The following is a 26,413-nucleotide window of genomic DNA, read 5'->3' as shown; positions in this document are numbered from 1 at the left end:
CGACAAAGAGTCACAATGGTAACATTCCCGAGTTCCCCTCAGGTGCCCCTCATATTCTGACTTTCATGTTTCCTATTCTGATTCTTTTATTTCCTTATCTTGCCTTATTTTACTGCCAAGAATTTCTGGAACAATATTGAATAGCAGTGGTGATAGTTTATGTTTTACTGCCAGTTTCAAAGGGAAAGATTTTAATGTTTACTTGTTAACCATGAGATGGGCTCTCATTTTTTAATAGACATTTTATAACATTAAGGAATTTATCAATTATTTTTGATCTGCTGTGCTGTCCTTAGTCACTCAGTTGTTTTTGACTCTTTGTGACTCCATGGACTATAGCCTGCCAGGTTCATCTGTCCATGGGGATTCTCCAGGCAAGAATTCTGGAGTGGGTTGCCATACCCTCCTCCAAGGGATCTTCCCAACCCAGGGATGGAACACAGGTCTCCTGCATTGCAGGTGGATTCTTCACCACCTGAGCCACTAGGGAAGCCCAAGAATACTGGAGTGGATAGGCTATCCCTTCTCCAGGGAAACTTCCTTCCTGACCCAGGAATCAAATCGGGGTCTCCTGCGTTGCAGGTGGATTCTTTGCCAGCTGAGATACCAGGGCTTTTTTTTTTTTTTTTTTTATCATGAATGGACACTGTACTTTATCATGCTTTTTCTGAATCTATTAAGATTCTCATTTTTAACTTACTGTTTTAAGAGGCCTTTAGAGAAGTCAGCTGCAAAAGTGGACAGGTAATAGTTTTGCTTTTGTTTTCCAAGTTATCCTATTTTGGAACCTTCTACCACATATCATGGAACACAAAGAGTGAGAGGCTTGGAGGTCCTCAGCCATTACACTCCATCACTCAGGTCACGAATCTTCCCTACAACATCCCAGGGTATTTATACAGTCTCTGCTTTAATATTTTAAGCAATGAAAAAGATCCATTATCTCTACTCAATTTATGGAAAGCTCTAGTTGTCAGGAAGTCATTTCTTATGTTGAGTTGCTCAATTTCAGATTCATGGTTTGCCCAAGTTATGGCAGATGCAACATGCAGGACAGATGTACCCCAAGGAATGGGTAGAGTTGTGTGTGTGTGTGTGTGTGTGTGTGTGTGTGTGTGTGTGTGTTGAAAAGCAAGTGGCCTTTAGAATCAGGCAGACCTAGTTTCAGTTGCTGGCTTAGCCATTAACAAGCTGAGTGAATTTGAGTACTATGGTAGATTGTGTCGTGACCACAGATTCCTGCCAACCTAGTATGCTCCTCCTTTGAATGTGACTCTGCAGCTCCTCCAATCCAGAGACGGATGGAGTTGAGAAATGGGACATTTCCTGCTGTATCAGTAAACAAGGATGCCACAGTCACCAGCCAATGCAGCCACCACCAATGGTGAGCTGGTCAGCCCTGAGGGGACTCAAGAAGGAGAGAATATCTGCCATATAGCAGCCATCAGACTGCAGCCATGCCCCATGATGAGCCCTGAGGAAGCTCAGGATGAGAAAACACAGGATACAGGCTCTAGATAGCTAAGGTACACATCAAAGGAACGATTTCAGTGAGTCCAGATTCCTGATCTTCCCATACACAAAAAAGCACTAAACTCCTTACCTTGGAATATCTGATCTTTCTTTTCTTTGATGTTCTGATTACCTGCCCTTTGTTGCAAAACTTCTGTATAACCTGGCTCCTCACCTGGTCTCCTTGGAGCTGTTCTCTCAGAATTTGTTGTGATGCTGCCTCCAGGCTTGAAGTCCTAAAAATTCCCATCAAATAAAACACACCTCTCAACTTTTAGGTTCTGAATATTCTTATTAAGTCTACAGAGTCCATTTCTTCACCTTGAATCTGGGCTGGCCCTGGGACTTGCTTTGATCAACAGAATGTATTAAAAGTGATACTGGGCAAATTCTGGGATGTAGTGGGGGTGGGTGGGGATGGCAGAGGGAGAAGGGCCAAGTTGTCTCTGACTTGGCTCTCTTGGGAGGCTGCCCTGAGCCTGCCATATCATCTAGGAAATCATCAAGCCTACAGGGGGCTTCCTCAGTGTCTCAGTGGGAAAGAACTCATCTACCCGTGCAGGAGATGTGGGTTCAATCTCTGGGTTGGGAAGATCCCCTGGAGGAGGAAATGGCAACTCACTCCAGTACTCTTGCTAGGAAATCCCATGGACAGAGGAGCCTGGTGGGCTACAGTCCATGGGATCAAAAAAGAGTTGGATGCAACTCAGTGACCAAACGAACAACGCAGTATATGGGATCTTAGTTCCCTGACCAGGGGATCGAACCTATGCCTCCTGAAGCGTGGAATCTTAACCACTGGACCACTCTCATGCAAACTTTTAAAGCTAATACTCTCTTCCTTCTTACTTTCTACTCTTCCAGGTTAAATCCTGTTTCTTTTGATTTTACCTCATTTGAGAAGCCTTCCCAGCAATTTATTATACTGCTTCCCTCCTATTTACTTCCTATACTCCCTATTTTATTAATGTCCCTCTTAGAACAATAGCTATGATCTGATCATTGCCTGTTACAGCACAGGCCGTTCTTTTCAGTAATAGTAACTTCCACACAATAGGTGCTAAAACAATGCTGTTCTTTTAGTCACCCAGCCCAAGTCAGGGATTCTTTTTTAGTTCCTCTGTTTCCATTGTCTTATATTCAGCTATCTGTTGATTATCTGTCTTCACATACTCTGACTTGATCTACTGCCAAGCCAAGTTTCTTGCCCCTGAGACTATGCAAGTGTTTTCTTGGAATTAATTTAGGATTTAACATTTAACCTAGTGAGATTTCTTTTTGTTAGTCTTGGCTGAATACTTTGAGCTGGCCAAGGTAATCTTGGTCTTATATTTGTCATATGTTTCTCCACTTGGTGCCTCTAGATTTGATGATTACTACGTCAATGTTTTCTACCAGTTACTAAAAAATAATGTTTAACAGGACAGGGCCATGGAAGGAGCCTCAAAGCACACTATACACCTTGCCAAGTCCAGTACAAAGCCAGTAATTAACAATTACATCATGCATGCACATTATTTCAGTCAACAGACTGCTTTCACATATTGATATGTTAGCATCTTTAAAAGTAGTGTTAGTCACTTAGTCATGTGTGACTCTTTGTGACCTCATGCACTGTAGGCATGAGGCCAGGCTCCTCTGTCCATGGGAATTTCCCAGGTAAGAATACAATACTGGAGTGGGTAGCTATTCCCTTCTTCAGGAGATTGTCCCAACCCAGGGGTCGAACCCATGTCTCCATCACTGCAGGCAGATTCTTTACTGTCTGAACCACCAGGAAAGTCCAAATATGTCCAGTTGTTAGGGAAAGCACACTGACTGAAACTGCCCACCCTAGCCAGGCACCACAGTAACCATTTGCATGAGTTGTTTTATGACAGGAGATCCTGATGAGGAACACGGAACTAATAAGCCACCACCAACCGGAAGAGTTTGGGAAAGGTCAAAAGGAGACACCGCGTGTCTGTCCACTTCCCAGAATCCCTCTCGCTAGCATCCATCTTGGCTGAGCGATGCATGCGCCACCAGGAAAGACTGAATTAGAATGATTGGCCAAAGACCACCTGGAAACTAATCCCATCACCATAAAACCCGAGACTTCGAGCCACGTGGCAGAGCAGTTCTCCTGGGTTCCCTCACCCTCCTGCCCTCCACCCGGGTGCCCTTTCCAATAAAATCTCTTGCTTTGTCAGCACATGAGTCTCCTCAGATAATTCATTTCCGAGTGTTAGACAAGAGCCCAGTTTTGGGCCCTGGAAGGGGTCCCCCTTCCTGCAACAAATGGCGACTCTGGTGGGACTCTTCTTCGCTGAGACTGACTTCCTGACGACCACTTGGGGTACTCAGGGGCCAGCTTGCCTGCCAATGGACCAGACCCAGCGGCCGCAACTGGGACCCTTTTGTCCCTGGTCTCCTCCTGACGCAGACAACTGGCAAGAGTGCCCCGACCAGTAAGGAACAAGAGACTTTATTGACCTCTCTCCCGTTTTTCTAGTCCCCCGGTCCTGGACACAGGAATCTGGTCGAAGGGCTTCAGCTTGAGCTGAGGATTGGAGACTGATCACCTCCTCTTGGCAGAGAACTTGAATTCTGGTTCTGTTCTGGTTTCTGGTAGGGCCAAGTTCCAGTCCTCCCTTTTCTGGAAGCCTAGGGAAAAGTCCCGTAACGCCTGGGTGTCTGCAGGTGGCAGGAGACATCTGTAAGGCCACCCCTTTTGCCCCTCTTTCCCGTCTCCTCCTCCTTCTTCTTTCAACCTGGCTTCCTTTCCTCCTTTTGAAATCTTTGAAGACATCTGAAGTTCTGTGTCTCTATAGGAGGTTTTCTGAGAGACTGTTTTCTTGTATTTAAGGGAGTATCTGATGAGGACTGCCAGGTTTATATGTGTGTGTTTTAACTCTGTTCTGTGTTGTGATTTTTGATGGCCATTTTGCTTTGTCTGGCCACCATTTGGTTTAGACCTGCCGCCATTTTGTTAGAACTCGATTTTCTTTCCCTGTGCTTGAGACCAGGGCTCTCAGGAACACTTATCTAGACCATCTCTAACTCCTGAGACTGAGGGGAAAAGGGGAAAAGCCTGTAAAAATTTTAGTTATTTCAACTTTTTTTATAAACTAGTAAATTTTATATTGTAATATCTAATTCATGACCAAACTTAGAAAATGAAGCTAGATCTTGCACTGTGTCTGTCTAAATATGTCTTGGTATGTCTTTGTCTCTGGGTAATATTTTTTAGGTTAACTTGTAAATGAGCTCTATTTAATTGGCTTAAAGAAAGGTAAGACGCTTACAAATCAAATAATTCTAAATTAAACAATAAATTCCAGGTTCAGGTGAACTGGGAAATATTCAGTATTAAATACCTGATATTAATGTTTGTTGACCTATCTAATATAGACATGTCTTAGAGTAATTAACATCAAGTAGAATATTTTCATTGTACCTAGGTTTAATATAAGTTAAATATTATATCTGTTACAAGTTTGTCAACAAGGAAATTACCTCGACTGAAGAAACTTCTAAAAAATGTAAATGAGATATGAGTTTATATATAAACTCTATTAAGAATAATTATTCTTTAGGAATATCTGTCTACAATAGTCTCTCCAGATTGGTGGAACTTGAATTTCTAAGGGTTGTGCTAAACTAAGTATTGGAAGTCTATTGAATAATTAGGTCATTTCCAAATAAAATAAGATTTTGAAACATTTACTACTAAACACTGATTTCCTTTTACTGAAAAACTAAAGAGATTTGGGACTATAAATGGATAATGTTTGATGCCATCCTAAAATGTTTTAAGAAAGCAAGGGTTTTAGAAATTAGCACTGGTATTTATGCTCACCAATCTATAAAATGCTAATATAAAAGTTAGCTCTTGGTTGCTAAAGGAAAGCAGGAAGTGTGCTTTCAGTTAAAAAAAGGTATAAAAAAATACTAAAAAGAGTTATACATGATCAGGATTTCCTAAAATTGGATTAGTTAGATAAGTGGATTTTGTTAGGAATGACAGGCCATAAGAAAACTGTTTAGAGCCAATTAGGTCCAAGATGGCTGAGCTGACTTTCACTAGACCTTGAGCCTTGGTATTTACACCCATTGTGACATATTAACAAGCTAAATGATACACCCATCAACACTGGCTAAATATGACCAAATGTTCTAAACGCTTTTAATTGATCTTTTTGATAAAACTTCCTAAATCGAATTCTTTTGAAGTTCTTTTGACCTCTAGCTAACTTTGGGGTGCTTCAGAGGGCCCCTGAAACATCCCAAAGAGAGATATTAAACTGTTTATTTGGTTGGTTAAATTACATGAAAAAGATGATCAAATGAGTAATAAATCTGCTCATGTTATAATGTATGGTAAAATTACTAATACAGATATCCTAGAAATTATATGGAGTTCTTAACATTTTGATATGTCAGTATTCTAATGAGAAACCTGATGACTTCACAAAAGTTAACAAAGGACTGAATGAACCAGCGAATATGCTTATAACTTTAATGGTTTCTATCTGAAAAATTACAGGTTTGAATCTTGTGTTTTCCGGGAGTAGGGAAAACCTTCCTCTCAAACTAATTATGAAAATAATCTGGTAAAATTATATGTTATAAACAGAACAATTATATTTTCTCTCTATCTGACTCCTCCTAAAATTTGAAACCCTTAGGTTTCCAGTAAGTTTATCAAATGAGCTACGAAGGTTATCTCACTAACAGGCATAAAAATCTCAAGGAATTTTTGAGACCTTAAAACGGGAAGAGTTCACCTAGATTTGTTGGGCAAAATCTGTGATAAGCCTTTGGTGTGAGTTTCCCAGCCCTGTTTTATATTAAAAGTTCAGTCTGAGATTCTATAAATGTTCCAGCAAAATAAAAAGTCTATGATCAATTATGGTTATATAAATCATTAGATCAAAATTAGTGAGAACAGACTTATTTTGCAAACAAACTAGCCTTAACTTGGTTATATTTGATAAAAATGAGGGTAACTTTAGGGAGAAAAAGATATTTCAAAAAATGATAAATCCCAGTTTGTTAACGGAGGTCTGCATGTAGTAAGACTCATTTCTTGGATAGTTCTTTGCTGTTATGTGATATTAATGTAAAATTTAATTGAATTCTTAAAGAACACCCTAGGTTTGTTTCTGAAGCTTATCTCAGTAATCTATCTTTGGATGAAGATCAGATGCCTCATGACCTGCAACCAGGACTGGAAAAAGACATAATTTAAGGGACTGTGTCCAAAAAAAAAGGGGGGGGGGGACTGTCTCCAACCTGGATGGAAGGACTTTTTATCAGGTACTCTTAACTAGCTCATGCACAATGAAACTGAAGGGAAATTAACTCTTAGATTAATTCCCACTTCCAAAGGCCCCTACACTGGATTGGTCTATAGAGAAGACAGCTGACCTGATCTCACCTTAAAATGATGCTCAAACAGGAGAAACTACACTACACCAAGATGAGAAGACAATGACATCAGAGGTAGACAGCTTGCCCAAGATGCTGGACCTGATTCATATGATCATTTATAAAGTTTTCTTGACTTCTTAGAACTTTGCATATAAATCAAATGCTTTTCAATCATAGGCCTGATCCTATGCTAGTTTTAGAAATCAATCCAACTGTTGGGTTTGTGGCCAATTACCTGTGTCTAGTTCTGGGTTACCTTGGTAAATTTCTCTACTACAAGACTCTAACTGGTTGGCCCCGAGGAAATTTACTTTTTTAGAAAAAATATAGTCATATTCAAGGTCACTGTGATACTACTAGACAGGATCCCCTCACTGGGCCAATTAATAATGCCTACTCTGACTCTGGCCATAAATTTGAGCCTTTTTCTATTACTCAAGCTCAATCAGAGCAACAAGAAAAGTTTCAGCAAAGGAGAAAGAAATCCCCCACAATTATGAAATGAATTTATATAGATAACACCAGGCTATGGTAATTTAGGTTTAAAGTCTCCTCTGTGTTGGAAACAATTAAATCATACTAAGGATAATCAGTATAGTAACACTAGAAAACTGGGCTATGTGCCTTATAGACAGTGGTGCCAATGTATAATTTCCCTGAAAGATAAAGATTCATACAGTGTAGACTAAGACGACCTGGGATATACTGGGGTACATCTAATGGAAGCTGTTAACTTAAGTCTTACTTGTGACTTTACTAATACTGCTGGCTATGTTCTTTGTATTTCACCTGTTTTACAAAATTGCTGTTTCTTACACTACCAAATGTGTGACTGAGGCCTCTGATAGAATAACATATAGTTCCCTATGAGATTGATGATAACAGTGTAACTCTAGATATGGGAAGAAGCAACAAGAGGGAATGTTTTCCTGGACCAAGAGGCTAGTAAGACAGGTGGTCCAGAGAATTTTGGATACTGTTTTATGGCCTAGTCCAGTAACAGCACATTGAGTGGCCTGTCAACAAAATCTTTGCCAAACCTGAGAATGGACATTCTCAGCACAATGGGATAAAATGGTCATGAAATGCCCCCCTCAAAACCATGGTCAAGTTTATGAGCAAAAAGGGGCTCTGCCAACTGAAGACTGACACTTGCCATCTACATCTACAGAGATTAAATCATGGCCATTGCAACTGCTGACTTTCAATGGCCCTGAAAGGAGTTCAGGGTGAAAATCAGGAATGAGGCACTCTGTGCTCTGAGAAAAACTGGAAGAACAGGTCTTCAGATAGTTAGATCTTTTCAGGAGATTTTATGAGTCCCAATTCTTGCATCTTCTCATACCTAGAAAAACACTGACATCATTAATGGTGACATCTGCTTTGGCTATTAAGGAAAATTTTACAATTAAAAGTCAAAATAGAGTACTCAGCTATAGTTCAGACATCCTGGGAAATAACCAGGTGTTACTATGGGTGTAATTTCAGATTAGACATTGTATTGCTAAACACTTGAGTTTTCTGAGTCGTGTCAGGCTTAGATGCCACCATTCTCAAAACAATGTCTGCTGGAAGCTAGTAACTTATACCTTACTTTTTATAAAATTAAGCAATTGGCCACCTGGCTAAAAGTCTCTCTGAAGTGCCAGGTCCAGACTGGGTTTCAGGCCTATTCCTCTAAAAAGAAAGAGATTTATTTTGTCTATTAAAATTCCAGTTATCCCTCCTCCAGCTACTACTAATTGGGTCTGTTACAACAAAATGGCAGACCAAGGGATTGAGATTTTAATCATACAAGGTTCAGATCTAGGACTTGGAACTCAGGAATACTTCCAATTCAGTGTCTCTTCTCCAAGCTGAGGCAGTCCTATGCCCCATTTTGACAGGAAGTTATCACAGTCATAGTTGCCCTGTCCCCTAAATTAAAACTGAGCAGGACTCTGTGGGGTGGCGACTCTGGAGTACAGATCTGCTGTGTGTTCTCCATTTCTTATCTGTAGGATATAGGCTTCATTCAGCCTCCTTGACCTTCCCTGAGTTCCAAAGGGTGGATTCAAACGATTGCTAATCAGGGAAAGGAGGGAATACAGAAACAGAGGAGAAACAATCAAACGGTGGTATAGCCTTGAGACAGGGTCCTAGTTCCTACTCAAATAAATATGCATAACAATGCCTTTGAGTTCTTCTACAGAACTGGAGCCCCCACCCAGGTGCAGGATGGTAACTTCAGACTAAACACAAGACTCCTGGAGCACAGCTCTGTTGCCTCACCACCAACCAATCAAAAAAAAAAAAAAAAAAAAAAGTCACAAACCCTGCAGCCCTCACCCCAAATGTTGCCTCCTGTTTCTGGGGACCCGTGATGACCATCCTGTGAGGTCTCCTGTTTGGCCCCTATTTCATCTCTGAGAGGCGCCAACAGTTTCAAACTAAATTGCTGTTATTACAAGGGTGAAAGCTGGTTTCAGATGTGGAATACCCCAACTTAGATCAGGTAGAGAGAGACTTCTGCTCTGCTAGGCAGGCCTACACCCATGCACAGCAGGAAGAAGTTACAGAAGAAAGAGACCTCCGCCCCAATTCCCAAGAAGTATCTTGAGTATGAAGTCTCTCAGTGGGGAGTTGTTAGGGGAAGCACACTGATTGAAACCGCCCACCCTGGCCAGGCACCATAGTAACCATTTGCATGAGTTGTTTTATGACAGGAGATCCTGATAAGGAACACGGAACTAATAAGCCACCACCAACCGGAAGAGTTTGGGAAAGGTCAAAAGGAGACACCGCGTGTCTGTCCACTTCCCAGAATCCCTCTCGCTAGCATCCATCTTGGCTGAGCGATGCATGCGCCACCAGGAAAGACTGAATTAGAATGGCCAAAGACCACCTGGAAACTAATCCCATCACCATAAAACCCGAGACTTCGAGCCACGTGGCAGAGCAGTTCTCCTGGGTTCCCTCACCCTCCTGCCCTCCACCCGGGTGCTCTTTCCAATAAAATCTCTTGCTTTGTCAGCACATGTGTCTCCTCGGATAATTCACTTTCGAGTGTTAGACAAGAGCCCAGTTTCGGGCCCTGGAAGGGGTCCCCCTTCCTGCAACACAGTGACAGGACAGTTGGTCTTATCTACGTGGAAACCTATATGGTCAGTAAAAGTCTTTGCTAAAATCAAGATACAGGTCAACCAACAATGTTTTGAAAAAACTTCTTTACTGAGTGTGTGCTCAGTTGCTTTAGTCACGTTCAACTCTTTTTGGCCCTATGGACTGTAGCCTGCCAGGACCTTCTGTCCATGGGATTCTCTAGGCAAGAATGCTGGAGTGGGTTGACATGGCCTCCTCTGGGGAATCTTCCTGATCCAGGGATCAAATCTGAGTCTTCTGCATTCCAGGCGGATTCTTTACCACGGAGCCACCTGGGAAGTCCCCTTTACTTTGTTGTGAAACTAAAATCAGTGGGTTTTCTCTTTGTCTTACCTGATTAGACTGAGTATACTATAAAATGCTATAGTGATGATTATACAAAATAGCTTCTCAGGTCAATGGTAATAGATAAGGCAGTAAATTAATTCACCTGCTTCCAGCACTTTTGAGAAGTCAAAAGGAAAGAAAACAATGATTGTTTTGTCCCAGAAGAACCTTCCACTTATCCTGACAACCAAAATAAACCTGAAACCCCTGAGCGAGAGACTTGTATTTCCATCCTCACAAAGTTTCATGAAGCTTTGAGTATGAGCACACCTGTCGGTTTTCCCTGGAGTAGATGTAATTGTGGGGTTTCTACTTACTCTCATCATCCATCTCCTGCCCCATGGCACCCTTTTTCACCTTGGGAAGGAGGTGGGAATGAAAAAGAGGGGTGTTAATTGGGTTCTCAGAGTTTCCATCTCTTCTTTCATCTAGCCTTCCTAACTATTGAATTATAGCAAGTTTGGGCACACCCATTTGTGGACCAGGAGACTTTCTCCAGTTCAGTTCAGTTCAGTTCAGTCACTGAGTCGTGTCCGACTCTCTGCGAGCCCATGAATCGCAGCATGCCAGGACTCCCTGTCCATCACCAACTCCCAGAGCTTACCCAAACTCATGTCTGTTGAGTCAGTGATGCCATCTAACCATCTCATCCTCTGTCATGCCCTTCCCCTCCTGCCCCCAATCCCTCCCAGCATTAGGGTCTTTTCCAATGAGTTACCTCTTTGCATCAGGTGGTCAAATTATTGGAGTTTCAGCTTCAACATCAGTCCTTCCAATGAACACTCTGGATTGATTTCCTTTAGGATGGACTGGTTGGATCCTCTTGCAGTCCAAGGGACTCTCAAGAGTCTTCTCCAATACCACAGTTCAAAAGCATCAATTCTTTGACACTCAGCTTTCTTTATAGTCCAACTCTCACAGCCATACATGACCACTGGAAAAACCATAGCCTTGACTAGATGGACCTTTGTTGACAAAGTAACATCTCTCCTTTTTAATATGCTATCTAGGTTGGTCATAACTTTCCTTCCAAGGAGTAAGTGTCTTTTAATGTCATGGCTGCAATCACCATCTGCAGTGATTTTGGAGCCTCAAAAAATAAAGTCTGACACTGTTTCCACTGTCTTCCCATCTATTTCCCATGATGTGATGGGACCAGATGCCATGATCTTAGTTTTCTGAATGTTGAACTTTAAGCCCACTTTTCACTCTCCTCTTTCACGTTCATCAAGAGGCTTTTTAATTCCTCTTCACTTTCTGCCATAAGGGTGGTGTTATCTGCATATCTGAGGTTATTGATATTTCTCCTGGCAATCTTGATTCCAGCTTGTGCTTCTTCCAGCCCAGTGTTTCTCATGATGTACTCTGCATATAAGTTAAATAAGCAGGGTGACAATATACAGCCTTGATGTACTCCTTTTCCTATTTGGAACCAGTCTGTTGTTCCATGTCCAGTTGTAACTGTTGCTTCCTTACCTGCATATAGATTTCTCAAGAGGCAGGTCAGGTGGTCTGGTATGCCCATCTCTTTCAGAATTTTCCACAGTTTATTGTGATCTACACAGTCAAAGGTTTTGGCATAGTCAACAAAGCAGAAATAGATATTTTTCTGGAACTCTCTTGCTTTTTTGATGATCCAGAGGATGTTGGCAATTTGATCTCTGGTTCCTCTGCCTTTTCTAAAACCAGCTTGAACATCTGAAGTTCACAGTTCACATATTGCTGAAGCCTGGCTTGGAGAATTTTGAGCATTACTTTACTAGCGTGTGAGATAAGCGCAACTGTGCAGTAGTTTGAGCATTCTTTGGGATTGACTTTCTTTGGGATTGGAATGAAAACTGACCTTTTCCAGTCCTGTGGCCACTGCTGAGTTTTCCAAATTTGCTGGCATACTGAGTGCAGCATTTTCACAGAATCATCTTTCAGGATTTGAAATAGCTCAGTGGGAATTCCATCACCTCCACTAGCTTTGTTCATAGTGATGCTTTCTAAGGCCCACTTGACTTCACATTCCAGGATGTCTGGCTCTAGGTGACTGATCACACCATTGTGATTATCTGGGTCATGAAGATCTTTTTTGTACAGTTATTCTGTGTATTCTTGTCACTTCTTAATATCTTCTGCTTCTTTTAGGTCCATACTATTTCTGTCCTTTATCAAACCCATCTTTGCCTGAAATGTTCCCTTGATATCTTTAATTTTCTTGAAGAGATCTCTAGTCTTTCTCATTCTGTTGTTTTCCTCTATTTCTTTGCATGGATCGCTGAGGAAGGCTTTCTTATCTCTCCTTGCTATTCTCTGGAACTCTCCATTCAAATGGGAATATCTTTCCTTTTCTCCTTTGCTTTTCGCTTCTCTTCTTTTCACAGCTATTTGTAAGGCCTCCTCAGACAACCATTTTGCCTTTTGGCATTTCTTTTCCATGGGGATGGTCTTGATCCCTGTCTCCTGTACAATGTCACGAACCTCCGTCCATAGTTCATCAGGCACTCTATCAGATCTAGTCCCTTAAATCTATTTCTCACTTCCACTGTATAGACACAAGGGATTTGATTTAGGTCATACCTGAATGGTCTAGTGGTTTTCCCTACTTTCTTCAATTTAAGTCTACCAGTCAAAAACAGAATGTAACCTGTAAAACCTTCGTGCTCCTGCAGCCAGACAGTATGGATGCGTGGACCTGGGCCGACTCCGGGAAATACTCAACCCTGCGGGACCCAGAGGGTGCAGAAACACCCCTGTTGGGGATGCAAATAGGGGGCGCTTTGGGGTGATGCGCGCTGGCGGTGGGGACCCCGCCTCCCCTTCGCAGAGACGCTCCAGCAGGAAAGCGGGGCGGGGCAGCGAAGAGGGGATCGTCCCCTTCACCAGCCCAGCCAGCGCGCAGGCGCAGCGGTACACCCTGGCCGGAGTCCCGGGCCCATCCCCGAGAGCGCGGCTGCGCTCTGAACCGCGCGGGCCCTTTCTCCCGGAAGCGCGGCGCCGGGTCGCGCCACGTCTGTGCTGCACCTTCTCCGGGTCCCGCAGCTGCCGCCCCGCCCGCGCGGAGCGCACGCCCGAGCCGCGGCCGGCCGGACTGGACCGGGAGCATCATGGGTGGCGTGGTCCCGCGCTCAGCCTCCGCGCTGCCGCTGCTGCTACTGCTGCTGCTCCAGGCGGAGCGGCCGCGGGGCACCGAGCTCACCTTCGAGCTGCCGGACAACGCCAGGCAGTGCTTCCACGAGGAGGTGGAGCAGGGCGTGAAGTTCTCCCTAGACTACCAGGTGAGCCCTAGGCGCCTCCTCTCTCTCCCGCTTCCAGGTCTTCAGTGGTCACTAGTGCGCCCCCGGCTGTAGTGGCTGGAATTAGCCAAAGAGGCTGCAGAATGGGGCGGGAATAACCAGAGACGAGGAAGTCAGAGCCCACCCGAGACGGGCCGACTAGCCAGGGAGGTAGCACTGCAGGTGCATACCCAGGATGGGGATGCCCGGGGCGACTCTGGCTTCCTGCGGAGTTGCCCTGAATGACCTGAGAGCGCATTGACTCTACAGAACGCCATCTCTGGCACCAGGCTCTCTGTCCCAACGTTTTTTGCACAGCTTTGTCCCCGCCTGTATTGAAAAATGGCAGCGAGAGGAAGTGGGTTCGTGGTTTTGTTTTCTCCCCTCTCTCCAGCGTTTGAAGTCATAGTTAGGGGGAGCGAGGGTGCTTTGGAAAGGAGTCCGCGCAGGCTTTGAGCCTGGCAGTGTTTACAAGGAGTGGTGTGGTTGCTGCCATATGGCTCAGAAAAGCTCCAAGTTCCTGCACTTTTGGCTGCTGTGAGAGGTCTCAGGGCTCGCTGTTGGGGTGTGGGGGGGTGGGGTGGGGGGCGCGGTAGGGAGCAGATAGTTCTTGAGTGAGAGAGCTGCAGATCTGAGTTTAGGCAATCCTACCCAGATATCCAGACAGGTGTCTGATCATGGACACATACTGGCAGGCATTACAGAGGGGAGGTAGCACGGGCAGCAAAAGGGAGGGTAGGCAGTTTGATGGGCCCTCTCTGACCAAAACCACTAAAAGAGGCTGTGCATGGGGACAGCATCATGTGTCCTGGATCTGAATCATTCATCTGGTTACTTTCACATTTGTGACAGTGTGCAAGCTGCAGCTGGGTAAACAGGGGTCACCTAGATACAGTCGTCAAAAAAAAAAAAAAAAATGATCCTTGTGGGACTTCACTGGTGGTCCAGTGGTTAAGAATCTGCCTTGCAGTGTAGGGGACATGGGTTCAATCCCTGGTCAGGAAAGTAAGATCCTACATGCTGCAGAGCAACTAATCCTGTGTGCCACAACGAAAGATCCTGTGGGATGCAATGAAGACAGATGCAGCCCAATAAATAAATACATAAATAAGTATTTGAAAACAGAAAGGTTGTTGTGAGGCTGGAGGGGCCTGAGGTCATCAGGTCTGTGCTAGGTCAGAAACCCCTGTTATGGGTTCAGCATAAGTCTATACATGTCCAGCATTAGGAATCTCACTGATCACAAAGCAAATTCTTATCCATCTGTACGAAAGGAAATATTAATGTCTGGAAGCAGTTGGAGGCCTTTGACTGTGTTCTTTGATGGACCTTAGTTCTAGTCTTTGGCCATCCCTGTGATTCTGCTCTTATCAGATCTTATCTTCCCTATGGTGAAAGAGTTTGAACCAATCACTCCCCTGGTAGTCACTGATTCTGTGAAGGCTTCAATCTGTATTCACCTTTCTCTTGCATTTAATCTGCAATAATATAAACCTCCAGAGCCTCAGTTTCCTCTTCTGTAAAGTGGGGAGGATTAAGCTCTTTGCATCCTTTTTTCTTTTAAGATTTTTTTTTTTTTTTGATGTGGGCCATTTTAAAAGTATTGAATTTGTTACAATGTTGCTTCTGTTCTGTGTTTTGGTTGTTTGGCTGTTAGGCATGTGGTATCTTAGCTTCTTCACCAGGGATTGAACCTGCACTCCCTGCATTGGAAAGCAAAGTCTTTTTTTAAAAACTTTTTATTTTGTATTAGAGTATAGCCAATTAACAATGTTGTGGTAGTTTCAGGTGAACTCAGGGACTCAGCTATATATATATCATGTATCCAGGAAGGCAAAATCTTAACCACTGAACCACTAGGGAAATCCCATGGCTGTTTGCACTCTTGCAGAGCAAAACTTTTGGAATCAGTCAGACATGGATCCAAGTCTTAGCCCTGTTGCTTTCACACTGTGTGACATGAACAGTTCACTTCAGCTCTCTCAGCCTCAGACTCATCTTCTGTGAATTGGGGAGTGTCATGGCACCTGCTTTAGAAGGTTGTGAAGACTAAATGAAAACAATGTTCGTGACATCTAATCACAGTGCCCGGTTGGCATTTGGTAAGTGATGGTTGCCCCCTGATAAAAAACGGCCTGTGGATCTCTTTTATGGTTGTCAGGTCATCACTGGAGGCCACTACGATGTCGACTGCTTTATGAAAGACCCCCTGGGGAACATCATCTACAGTGAAACCAAGAAACAGTATGACAGCTTCACGCACAAGGCCGAAGTCAAGGGCGTGTATCAGTTTTGCTTCAGTAATGAGTTTTCCACCTTCTCTCACAAAACCGTCTACTTTGACTTTCAAGTGGGCGATGAGCCCCCCATTCTCCCAGACATGGGGAACAGAGTCACAGCTCTCACCCAGGTGAGTGGACATCAGCCCCAAGAGTCTGAGATGAACCCCCTCTTCCCACCCCCACCCCCAGCCTGTTTCTCCTTGTCTGTCCTGGTCTTGGCTGATGAGCAGTCACCAGCCACCCACCTCCCAGCCTGAAGTCGCAGTATTTGCTCTGCCCCTGTGTTCACATCTAGTCCTAGAAGACCTCATGTTCCCCTTTTGGTCTTCCTCTCCATTCTTTAACGGTGTCCCTGCAGTACTTTCCTCTGGTATTCCCACGTTCCCATTTAGTCTGACTCAGCACCGCTCTCAAAGCACACACAGTACGTGCTTCTCTGCTCTTTCAATACATCTGCGCCAGAAAGACAAAGTCCTGCTTTGTATGGTATATCAGTTAAGGTAACACAAGCTGCTATCACAAGTAAATCCTAAATATCAATGGCTTAACACAATGGAAATTTTGATTTTTACTCAAACAATAATCTGGAGAGTGGGGGTGGGGGTGGAGGACTCTCCTCCGTGGAGTAACTTAGGAAGCCAGGCTCCTTTCTGGTCATCTTTCCACTGTCCCTTAGGGCTTCAGAGTCCTATGTTTCTTGCCACCAAAAAATGGGGAGAATGAGAAAGCCCCACCTGCTTTTTAAAAGCCCTGGCTCAGAAGTGACACCATTACCCCTGCTCATATCTCATTGTTGAGAAAGTCATGTGGACAGTCTGGATGGATGGAAGGAAGGCTGGCATATACAGTCCCGTTAGGCAGTTGACCCCTAGTGACAGCTCCACATCCTGACAGAGAAATGGTGACACTTTTGGAGGACAGATAGTCATCTGTGTCACCCGTGGCTCTCACGGTTAACTATAATTCAACCTCAGCCTCCTCCATCAGTCTCTCCTGCTGTTCAAGCTCCTCCCTCCCATACCCAGACTCAGGCTGGAACTCTTGTGTTATTTACCCCTGGGCCCTCACTGCCCCCGGTGCATGGAGTGTGGCACAGAATCGGAGCTCACCAAATATTTGTCGAGTGACTGAGTGGCAGGACCCAGGAAAGCCCCCAAGACAAGAATGACCATCTGTGGCTGCACCTGTCCCAGAACCGAAGCCAGAGCATCTGAATCTCTGGTGAGACCAGGTCACCTTCTGGGCTTCCCTCCAAAGTGACCACAGGCTCCGTTTCTCTGTGACTTTGATGATGGGTTTATTCTCTGAGCAGCTGGAGGTTAGTACTGCACTGTGCAGTCAGTAAACACTGTCTGCTTAGGGCTATTGACATTAATGTTAAACTAAAATTCACTTCTTTGTTTGCTCTGTAGCAACACATCTGTCTAGTGCTCAGTAGTCCCAAGTGGCTGGTGCCCATACGTGGAGAGTTCTGCTGTACCTCATTGCATTTGAACTTGGCAACATGAGTGCTGATAGACAGTCCAGCCCAGGGTGTGTCTTTATGTGTAAGAGCTTTCACAACGTGTCCTCTCAAGAGTTCTGTTGGTCATTGATGAAATAGCTTCTGTTCTGAAGATTTTGTAAGTTTCCAGGAGCTGTGTGTATGCTCAGTTGCTCAGTCATGTCCGACTCTTTGCCTCCACATGGACTGTAGCCCACCAGGCTCTGTCCATGGGACTGTCCAGGCAAGAATACTGGAGCAGGTTGCCAATTCCTCCTCCAGGGAATCTTTCTAACCCAGGATCAAACCCGCGTCTCCTCCTTCGACTGCATTGGCAGATGGATTCTTCATCACTGTCGCCACCTGGGCTGAGAGATTTGCGTCTTGAAACAGTGGAAAAGAAACCAGTAGAGAAAAGGCTTTGTGGATTAGTGCAGTTGTTCAGTTGCTCAGTTGTGTCTGACTCTTTGCAACCTCATAGACTGCATACGCCAGTCTTCCCTGACCCTCACCATCTCCCAGAGTTTGCTCAAACTCATGTCATTGACTCAGTGATGCATCCAACCGTCTCATTGTCTGTCTCCCCCTTCTCCTGCCCTCAGTCTTTCCCAGTATCAGGGTCTTTTCCTGTGAGTTGGCTCTTTGCATCAGGTGACCAAAGGATTGGAGCTTCAACTTTAGCATCAGTCCTTCCAGTGAATATTCACAGTTGATTTCCTTTAGGATTGACTGAGCACAACTGTCCTAGGAACTCTCAAGAATCTTCTCCAGCACCACAATTCAAAAGCATCAGTTCTTTGGTGCTCAGCCTTCTTTATGATCCAACTCTCACATCTGAACATCACTACTGGAAGAACCATAGCTTTGACTGTATGACCCTTTAGTCAGTAGAGAATAGGCTATGTGGGTTAGGGCAGTAGAGACATTCTTTCCTGGAGCCTCAGAGTTGCGTTTTGTTGCAGGAGAGATTGCACTTGCTTCTTCTGCATCTGGGGACCTCATCCTTCCTTCTGCCCAGACGCAGAAGAGACATTTCCTTCTACTTTGGTCTTTTCTCTAGTTGCAGCAAGCGGGAGGCTACTCTGGTTGCAGTACACAGGCTTCTTAATGCAATGGCTTCTCTCGTTGCAGAGCATGGGCTCTAGGGCAAGTGGGCTTTGGTAGTTGCAGCTCCCGGGCTCTAGAGCACAGGCTCAGTAGTTGTGGCACACAGGCTTAGCTTGCCCCGTGGCATGTGGGATCTTCCCAGACCAGGGATTAAACTCACATCTCCTGCATTGGCAGGCAGCTTCTTTACCACTAAGCCACAAGGGAAGTCCCAGAGCTGTGATTTAAGGGTGAGGGTTCTCAGGGAAGGGACTTCCCTTGTCTCTTCCAGGAGGTTTGGGGAAGTCTTCGCAGGGAGAGTCTTAGCTGACAAGTGACAGTGTGAGTGCTTGCCCAGGAGCATGTCTGGCATGGGAGGACAGAAGGCCTCCCAGGTGACGAGAACAGCAGATGCAGGTATTCAGGGCATCACTTTCCTCTTGGGCCCCGATCTTAACTTTGCTCAGCACAGATCCCCTCTCTGCCTGCAGCTGTCACGTCTCTTCCCCTGAGGCTTCGTCCAGGTCAGCACTGAGCCAGAGGCTGTGTGCTCTGGCACTAGTATCAGCCTCAGGGGGAAAGAACAGGACCCAGAGTGACCGAGTCCCAGGCAGGAGGAACTGTCTTCACCCTGAGTTCCAGAACGACCAGGCTTCTAACAGAGGTGTGGGCCAGGATTTCTGCTGAGGGAGGCCAAGCTTGAAGCACCCCCAGCATCCCGAGAGTCTGGGCAGGTCCTAGGGGAGACTGGAGGCTTCTGACAGAGGTCCAAGGTCCAGGGCTGCCTTGGTGGTGGTCGAGGGAAGATTCAAGTTTCCCTGACTCTACTCTGAGGCCAACTCACATGACACTGCCTTTTAGTTCTTCAAGAATTTAAAGAACCAAGTACAGTAAGTCTCCTATATATGAACAAGTTTTGTTCTGAGAATGCATTCATAAGTCCAGTTTGTTCCTAAGTCCAACAAAGTTGGTCAGGTATCCAACTAACAAAATCATCTATATAGGTTTATAATACTCTTCACACAAATAATACATAAAAAACAAACACAAAAAATAAAGGAAACATTTTCAATCTTATAGTACAGTACCTTGAAAAGTACAGGAGTACAGTACAACAGGTGGTACACAGGGGCTGGCATCAAGTGAACAGGCAAGAAGAGTTACTGTCTGGAGGAGGGAGTGGATGTGGGAGATAGTAGAGCTGAAGGGTCATCAGCAATAGGAGACGGAGGGTAAGCTGCACTGTCACGCCAGATGTTGATGGCATGCACATTTGCATCTTTGAAAGTTTGCAACTTGAAGGATCATATGTCGGGAAGTTGCTTTTATCTGTGGAAGCCCTGAAGAGGTGAGGCTGAGTGAATTTCCTGACAGTTACAGAATGAAGACCTGGGCACCAGCAGGTGGTGGAGATAGCATGGGAGTGGGCATGGGATGCAGGAAAGGGATGGTCCTAGGGGTGGAAGGATCGGTCAGAGTGTCTCCAGAGACCACCTGTCGGGATGGAGTAGTGCCCACCATCCCCACGAGGCTTCGGGACACTGGGAACCAGCAGGGCTGGAGGTCTCAGCAAGGTGAAAGTCACACTCTGGGAGAGCTGGGGACCCCTGGCCCTGGGCAGACAGAGCTGTTTGCAAGAGAAGGGCCTCTGCTGACTTCCTGCTGGGCAGGAAGCAAGCTGGCTAGGCGGCTTAACTGAAACTTTGTGGGAACAAGCGGAATTGGTGTCTTAGGCAAACAACAACGGCAGGTCCCTGAGGAAGGGGAGGAGGGATGTTCCTCCGGTAAGGGGCTGCTCTCAGTGTCTGTGGATCTTGGTGTCATGTTGTTTTCGGTCTCTGGGGGCCCATGCTAGGTTTTGAAGGGGTTTGCTGGTTCCAGACGCCAGGAAGATTGTAGAACACCACCTCTTGCTCTGTTACCTCTGAGGACTGACCTCCTTCCCTCAGATTGGTCAGGACTGACCCAACCTCAGATTGGGTCTGAGGTTGTTCCTATAAAGGTCTGAGGTTGTTCCTGTAAGGCCTCAGGCCCTCTTCAGAGACTCGTGGTGCTGTTCTGGCCAGTGACATGTGAGCCAAGCCTCTGAAATTATGCCTTCCATGGCACATGTGACATGTCCTCTGCCCAGGACATCTGCACCTGTGATTTCTGTGTCCTCCTCTGTCTCTCTTCCTCCCTGCCAACCCCAACCTCACTGCTTCTCCAGTGACTCTCCTCGACTCTGGGAGGAGGCTGGAGGTATCAACCTGTACTGCTGAATGCTCAGGCCAGGGCCCAGGGGTCCTAGGAGCACCCAGTTCAAGTGAATGAAATGTACACCTTGGGTTTCTGAATGAGGGTGCGATGGAAGTAAACACAGGATGGAATTCTAGCCTGGAAAGGGAGCCCTTCCCTTGTATTTAAAAAGCAAAATGTGGATTTATACATATTGAATGTGTGTGTGCATATATGTACACATGCATATACATGCATATACACATGGCCATTCATATGCAAGTATACACATATATATGTGTATCTCTGTCCATCCCACTGATTTCATCCCACTGATTTTTAGAGACTTGTTACCAAGTCTCTAAATGGCTCCCAGATCCACTCATCTTTTAAAAAAAAAAGAAAATTATTTCTTTGACTGTGCTGGGTCTTAGTTACAGCAAACAGGATCTTTAGTTTCAGCATGTGGGATCTAGTTCCCTGACCAGGGATAGAACCCAGGCTGCCTGCATTGTAAGCACAAAGCCTTAGCCACTGGACCACCAGGGAAGCCCCAGCTTCTAGCTTCTTATATTGAACTTTATGAACAGTTCACCTTTCCAGTTTGGGAAGCAGTTGTCTGTTGGGTGCTTATGAACTTCTGTAGCACATGAACCCATTGTCCATATAGAGTTTTCTAGGTTTTGAATGAAATGATGTTTTAGAGGTTGCCAGTGAGTAAGGACACATGTTTTTTCACAGGCATAATGTCTTAGTTTTCCATTGCTGAGTCAGTAATTACTACAAATGGCTGAAAATAATAGCCATTTATTATCTCACAGTTCTAGAGGCTTTGCTCAAGTTCTCAGGGCTGAAGTCAAGGTCCTGGTGGGTTTGGGCTGTCCTCTGGAGACTCCGGGCCATCTCACACTCAATGAGGTGGTTGGCAGAATTGAGTTCCTTGCAGCTGGCTGTCATGCTCTTTGCTCTTAGAGTTCTTTTTCTGTTCCTTGCATGTGACCTTCTCTATCTTCAGAGCCAGCAGCAGTGCCCTGAATTCTCTTGTGTCCAGCCTCTCTGACTTCTTCAGCTGTCAGCTTGAGAAATCTCCCTGTTTTGAGGGGCTCTCAGGCCCCCTGGACAGTCTCAGCTGTGACATATAATCGTCATAGTCACAGCTCACTGTATTCACAGCTTCCTAGGGTTAGAGCAGGGACCTTGGTAGTGGTGGTGGGGAAATAGTCAAAATTCTGCCGGCTACACATGGCAGTTTAGCAAGTAAAGGAAGTTGTGAAGTAGCACATGTTACATGTGAGTGTATGCATTTGTATGTGCTGACGGACACACATGTCTGTGTCTTTGCCCTCGTTTGTATGTGTGTGTGGGTCTATGTACATGAGAAATGTATGTTTTCATTTATTTGTATGTATGCCTAGAAGTGTAGGCAGCAGTTTTGTAATAGAATGAGTGGTAGATTCAGAAATAAAGTGAAGGTGTCAGTCTCTTAATCACATCTGACTTTTTTGCGACCCCATGGCCTGTAGCCCCCCAGGCTCCTCTGTCCAAGGCAAGAATACTGGAGTGGGTAGCCATTCCCTCCTCCAGGGGATCTTCCTGACCCAGGAATTGAACCCGAGTCTTCTGCATTGCAGGCGTCTTTACCATCTGAGCCACCAGGGTAGGTTTGGAGTCCAGATGGAATTTATGTCGTGCCCTGCCATTAATTTGCTCTGTGACGTTAGGCAAGTCACGTAGCCTCTCTGAGCCTCAATTTCCTCATTAATATGTGCAGTAAGCAATCAGTCAGCCCTCCTTAGCACTGGGGGTAATGATCCCAGTCTGTCAGGGATATGGTAAGTATTAAATAAGAGGGTGGGGAAAAAAAAAGAACACAGGGCAGTGGTTGAAAGCATAGTCTCAGGACTCAGACAGTTGAGTTTAAATATTATTTATTTATTTATTTGCCTGCGCCAGATCTTAGTTGTGGCATGTGGAACCTAGTCCCCCGACCAGGGATTCAGCCCAGGTCCTCTGCATTGGGAGCAGCCCTGACAGTTGAGTTTATATGTGGCTTCCCTGGTGGCTCAGATGATAAAGAATCTGCCTACAATGTGGAAGACCCAGGTTCGATCCCTGGGTTGGGAAGATCACCAGGAGAAGAAAATGGCAACCCACTCTGGTATTCTTGCCTGGAGAATCCCATGGACAGAGAAGCCTGGAGGGCTACAGTCCATGGGTCACAAAGAGTCAGACACGACGGAGATGCGACTAACACTTTCACACTTCTGCCATCTCCTAGCTCTGTGACTCTGGACAAGTTACTTGACCTTTCTGAACCTCAATTAGACTTATTATGAATAAAACCGTGTCAGACACTTCGCGCAGACACATCGTTAGCACTCAGTAGTACCTAGGATGTTGATGACAAAGTTTGCTTTGTGTGTGCCAGTTTCCAGTCTTCTTTTCTAAAGGTCAGCAGCGACCGCTTTTCTCTTCCCGCCCAGATGGAGTCCGCCTGTGTGACCATCCATGAGGCCCTGAAGACGGTGATCGACTCCCAGAAGCATTACCGGCTCCGGGAAGCACAGGACCGGGCCCGCGCAGAAGACCTCAACAGCCGAGTCTCTTACTGGTCCATCGGCGAGACCATTGCCCTATTTGTGGTCAGCTTCAGCCAGGTGCTGCTGCTAAAAAGCTTCTTCACAGAGAAACGGCCCATCGGCAGGACGGTCCACTCCTAGTGGGGGTGCTCTGCTCCCAAGCCCCTTGCACCCTGGGACAGAGCAGCCCCCCCAGGCCTCAGGCTCCTGCGAGCTGGTGGGTGTACCCCAGGATGGATGCCCTGTCACCTCACCTTCTAATCAGATGCTTGGCCCTTGTCCTCCAGCAGCTGGAGCTCATAGAGCCCAGTTAGCAGGAGGCATCGAGCTGCCTTATATGTGCAACAGTGAGTGCAGAAAGGGTCTGACTAGGCAGGGACTGGCTACTGTGGGGGGCAGGCAGGCCGCCATCCAGTGGCCTGGCCAGCAGGAGAAACCCCAAGTGCCCCGTTCTCCAAGGCACAGCTCAGGGCTCTCTCTCTTTGCTCCATGACGCACAGCCCATTTGGCTTCTGTGTCCTCTCCCCTGTGGAAAAGACTGGGCCCTGAGTTTGGGCTTCCTTCCCTTGAGCTCTCTGTATCTGTGGAAACCAGGCCCTGAAGCGGCTTTGCAGAAACCCCACCCCAGGGGAGCCCTGGAATCAGCCCTGGAAGCAAGAACAGGATGGTAGCTGGGTGCCTTGGCTGGCTATGTATCTCCTCGGAGGTGGGACTCCGGCTAATAAAATCTGAGTGTGAGCACCATAGAGACTTGTGTCTTTCTTTCTTTTTTTTTAAATTAATTTTCTTAGGCGTTGTTCAGTTATTAAGTCGTCTCCGGCTCTTTGTGACCCCATGAACTGTAGCCTGCCAGGATGCTCTGTCCCCCACTATCTCCTGGAGTTTGCTCAAACTCATGTCCATTGAGTCAGTGATGCCATCTAAACATCTCATCCTCTGCCGCACCCTTCTCCTTTTGTCCTCAGTCTTTCCCAGCACCAGAGTCTTTTCCCAGCATTGGGGTCTTTTTTAGGTGTAATATTTTATTATTTTTAATTGGAGGATAATTGTTTTACAGTTGGTTTCTGCTGTACAACAACATGAGTCAGCTGTAAAGCGTACATATATCCCGACCTTCTTGGACCTCCCTTCCACCCTATCCCACCCTTCGAGGTGATCACAGAGCACCGAACTGAGCTCCTTGTGCTAGACAGCAGCTTCCCATCAGCTCCCTGTTTTACCCATGGCAGTGTCTATGTATCAGTGCTATTGCTACTGCTACTGCTACTGCTAAGTCACCAGTCATGTCCGACTCTGTGTGACCCCATCCCTGGACTTCTCCAGGCAAGAACACTGGAGTGGGTTGCCATTTCCTTCTCCAATGCATAAAAGTGAAAAGTGAAAATGAAGTCACTCAGTCGTGTCCGACTCTTCGCGACCCCATGGACTGCAGCCTACCAGGCTCCTCCGTCCATGGGATTTTCCAGGCAAGAGTACTGGAGTGGGGTGCCATTGCCTTCTCCGATGTATCAGTGCTACTCTCCCAGTTTGTCCCATCCTCTCCTTTCCCCGCTGTGTCCACAAGTCTGTTCTCTAAGTCTGCTTCTCTATTCCTGCCCTGCAAACAGGTTCACCTGTACCATTTTTCTAGATTCCACATATATGTGTTAATATATAATACTTGTTTTTCTCTTTCTGACTTCACTCTGTGTAACAGGCTCTAAGGTAATTTTTTTAAATTAATTTTTTATTGGTGTATAATTGCTTGACAACATTGTGTTAGTTTCTCCTGAGCAGAAAAGTGAATCAGTTGTACATACACATATATCCACTCTTGGTGTCCCTAAAGAAGCTCACAGCTTAATGGGGATCACTGGCATGCATATAAATAATTAGAGTGTGACAGAGCAAGAGATGCTTCAGAGATGGGTCTGTGTGGATGTTTGTGGAGGGGTCAGTAAGTTACTCTCCTCTCAGCTGAATGAAAACAGTGAAGTAGGGAGCTGGTGACTTCATGGTCTCAGACTCTAGTGGTTACTCTGAATGACTGAGCCATCATTTCATTTAAATATAGGGGCTCAGAACAGAAAAAGAACAGTACTGAGTGGCTGTCTCAAGGTCATGTCCACAGCAGCCGCAGTGGTCTCCTTAAAATGTAAATCAGATCCTTCTGGTCAGAACCTTCCCTGTGTCGTGCATGTTCCTCTCAGTTCACGGCTAAGTCCCTACCGTGGTGGTGAAGTCCTGAAGCACCTGGTGCCTCAGCCTCTGGCCCTGGGAAGCCCCTACCCTATGCCATCCACTCTCTCCTTTCATGTCCTCCTGGCTTGCTATTCCCATCACACCAGGCTATGCCCCTACCCCAGGACCTTTGCACAGACTGTTTCCTCTGTAAGAACACCTTCTCCCTGTTACCTGCATGAGCTCCTCCTGACCAGTCTCATGTTAGCTGTGAGGTCTCCCCTCATGACTTTATTTAACATGGCATCGTCTCACGTGGCCCTGGCCGTCCGTGTCTGTCTTGGCTTTACTTCTCTGTATGTCATGTATCACCACCCACAGATAGGTTTACTTGTCTGCTTATTGTCGTGCTTACCTCATAAAGATGCAGACTCCATGAAGGCAGGGCCTTTGTTTACTGCTGTATTCCTAGTGTGTAGAATAACGCCTGATAGATGCTAAGCTCTTAATATGTGTTAGTTGTTAGATGAACAGCCTTTCCCATTAGTAAAAAGCAAATGCATACTGATCAAATATCTAAATAGTAGGTCTTGAGGGCAGATATCATGTCTTTCCTAAAAAAAAAAAAAAAAAAAAAAAAAACCCAAAAATCTGAAATCCTAAGATGTTTTAAGTGTTACTAGTGCCATGTAGGGAACAAAATAAACAGCCCCCCTGGAAAGAAACTCTGTAACGCTTACTTAGCTTGAAAGATAAATCCTATTTATACCTGTTCATAGAGTTTTGATGGTATTTCTTCTCTCTTAAAGTTAAGTACGAAGTATAGATAAGAGATTTTTAATGAAGTATGTTTGGAGTATTCGTTGTTGTATAAGTTGCTCAGTCATGTTTGACTCTCTGTGACCCCATAGATTGTAGGCTGCCAGGCTTCTCTGTCCATGGAATTCTCCA

At 45.4% G+C, this 26,413-nt stretch overlaps 1 protein-coding gene across 1 annotated transcript; it reads left to right on the top strand.

The window, feature by feature from the left end:
* The first annotated feature begins 13,299 nt into the window (after positions 1 to 13,299).
* Positions 13,300 to 24,048, top strand: TMED3 (transmembrane p24 trafficking protein 3). Its single transcript, XM_020896573.2, has 3 exons — positions 13,300 to 13,658; positions 15,817 to 16,065; positions 23,207 to 24,048. The coding sequence occupies exons 1-3, from the start codon at positions 13,488 to 13,490 to the stop codon at positions 23,441 to 23,443; spliced, it is 657 nt and encodes a 218-aa protein (XP_020752232.2). The 5' UTR covers positions 13,300 to 13,487; the 3' UTR covers positions 23,444 to 24,048.
* The last annotated feature ends 2,365 nt before the right edge of the window (positions 24,049 to 26,413 follow it).

The sequence above is a fragment of the Odocoileus virginianus genome, chromosome 16 (genome assembly GCF_023699985.2).
Source record: "Odocoileus virginianus isolate 20LAN1187 ecotype Illinois chromosome 16, Ovbor_1.2, whole genome shotgun sequence".
Taxonomy (NCBI): domain Eukaryota; kingdom Metazoa; phylum Chordata; class Mammalia; order Artiodactyla; family Cervidae; genus Odocoileus; species Odocoileus virginianus.
This window is presented reverse-complemented; position numbering and strand designations above follow the sequence as displayed.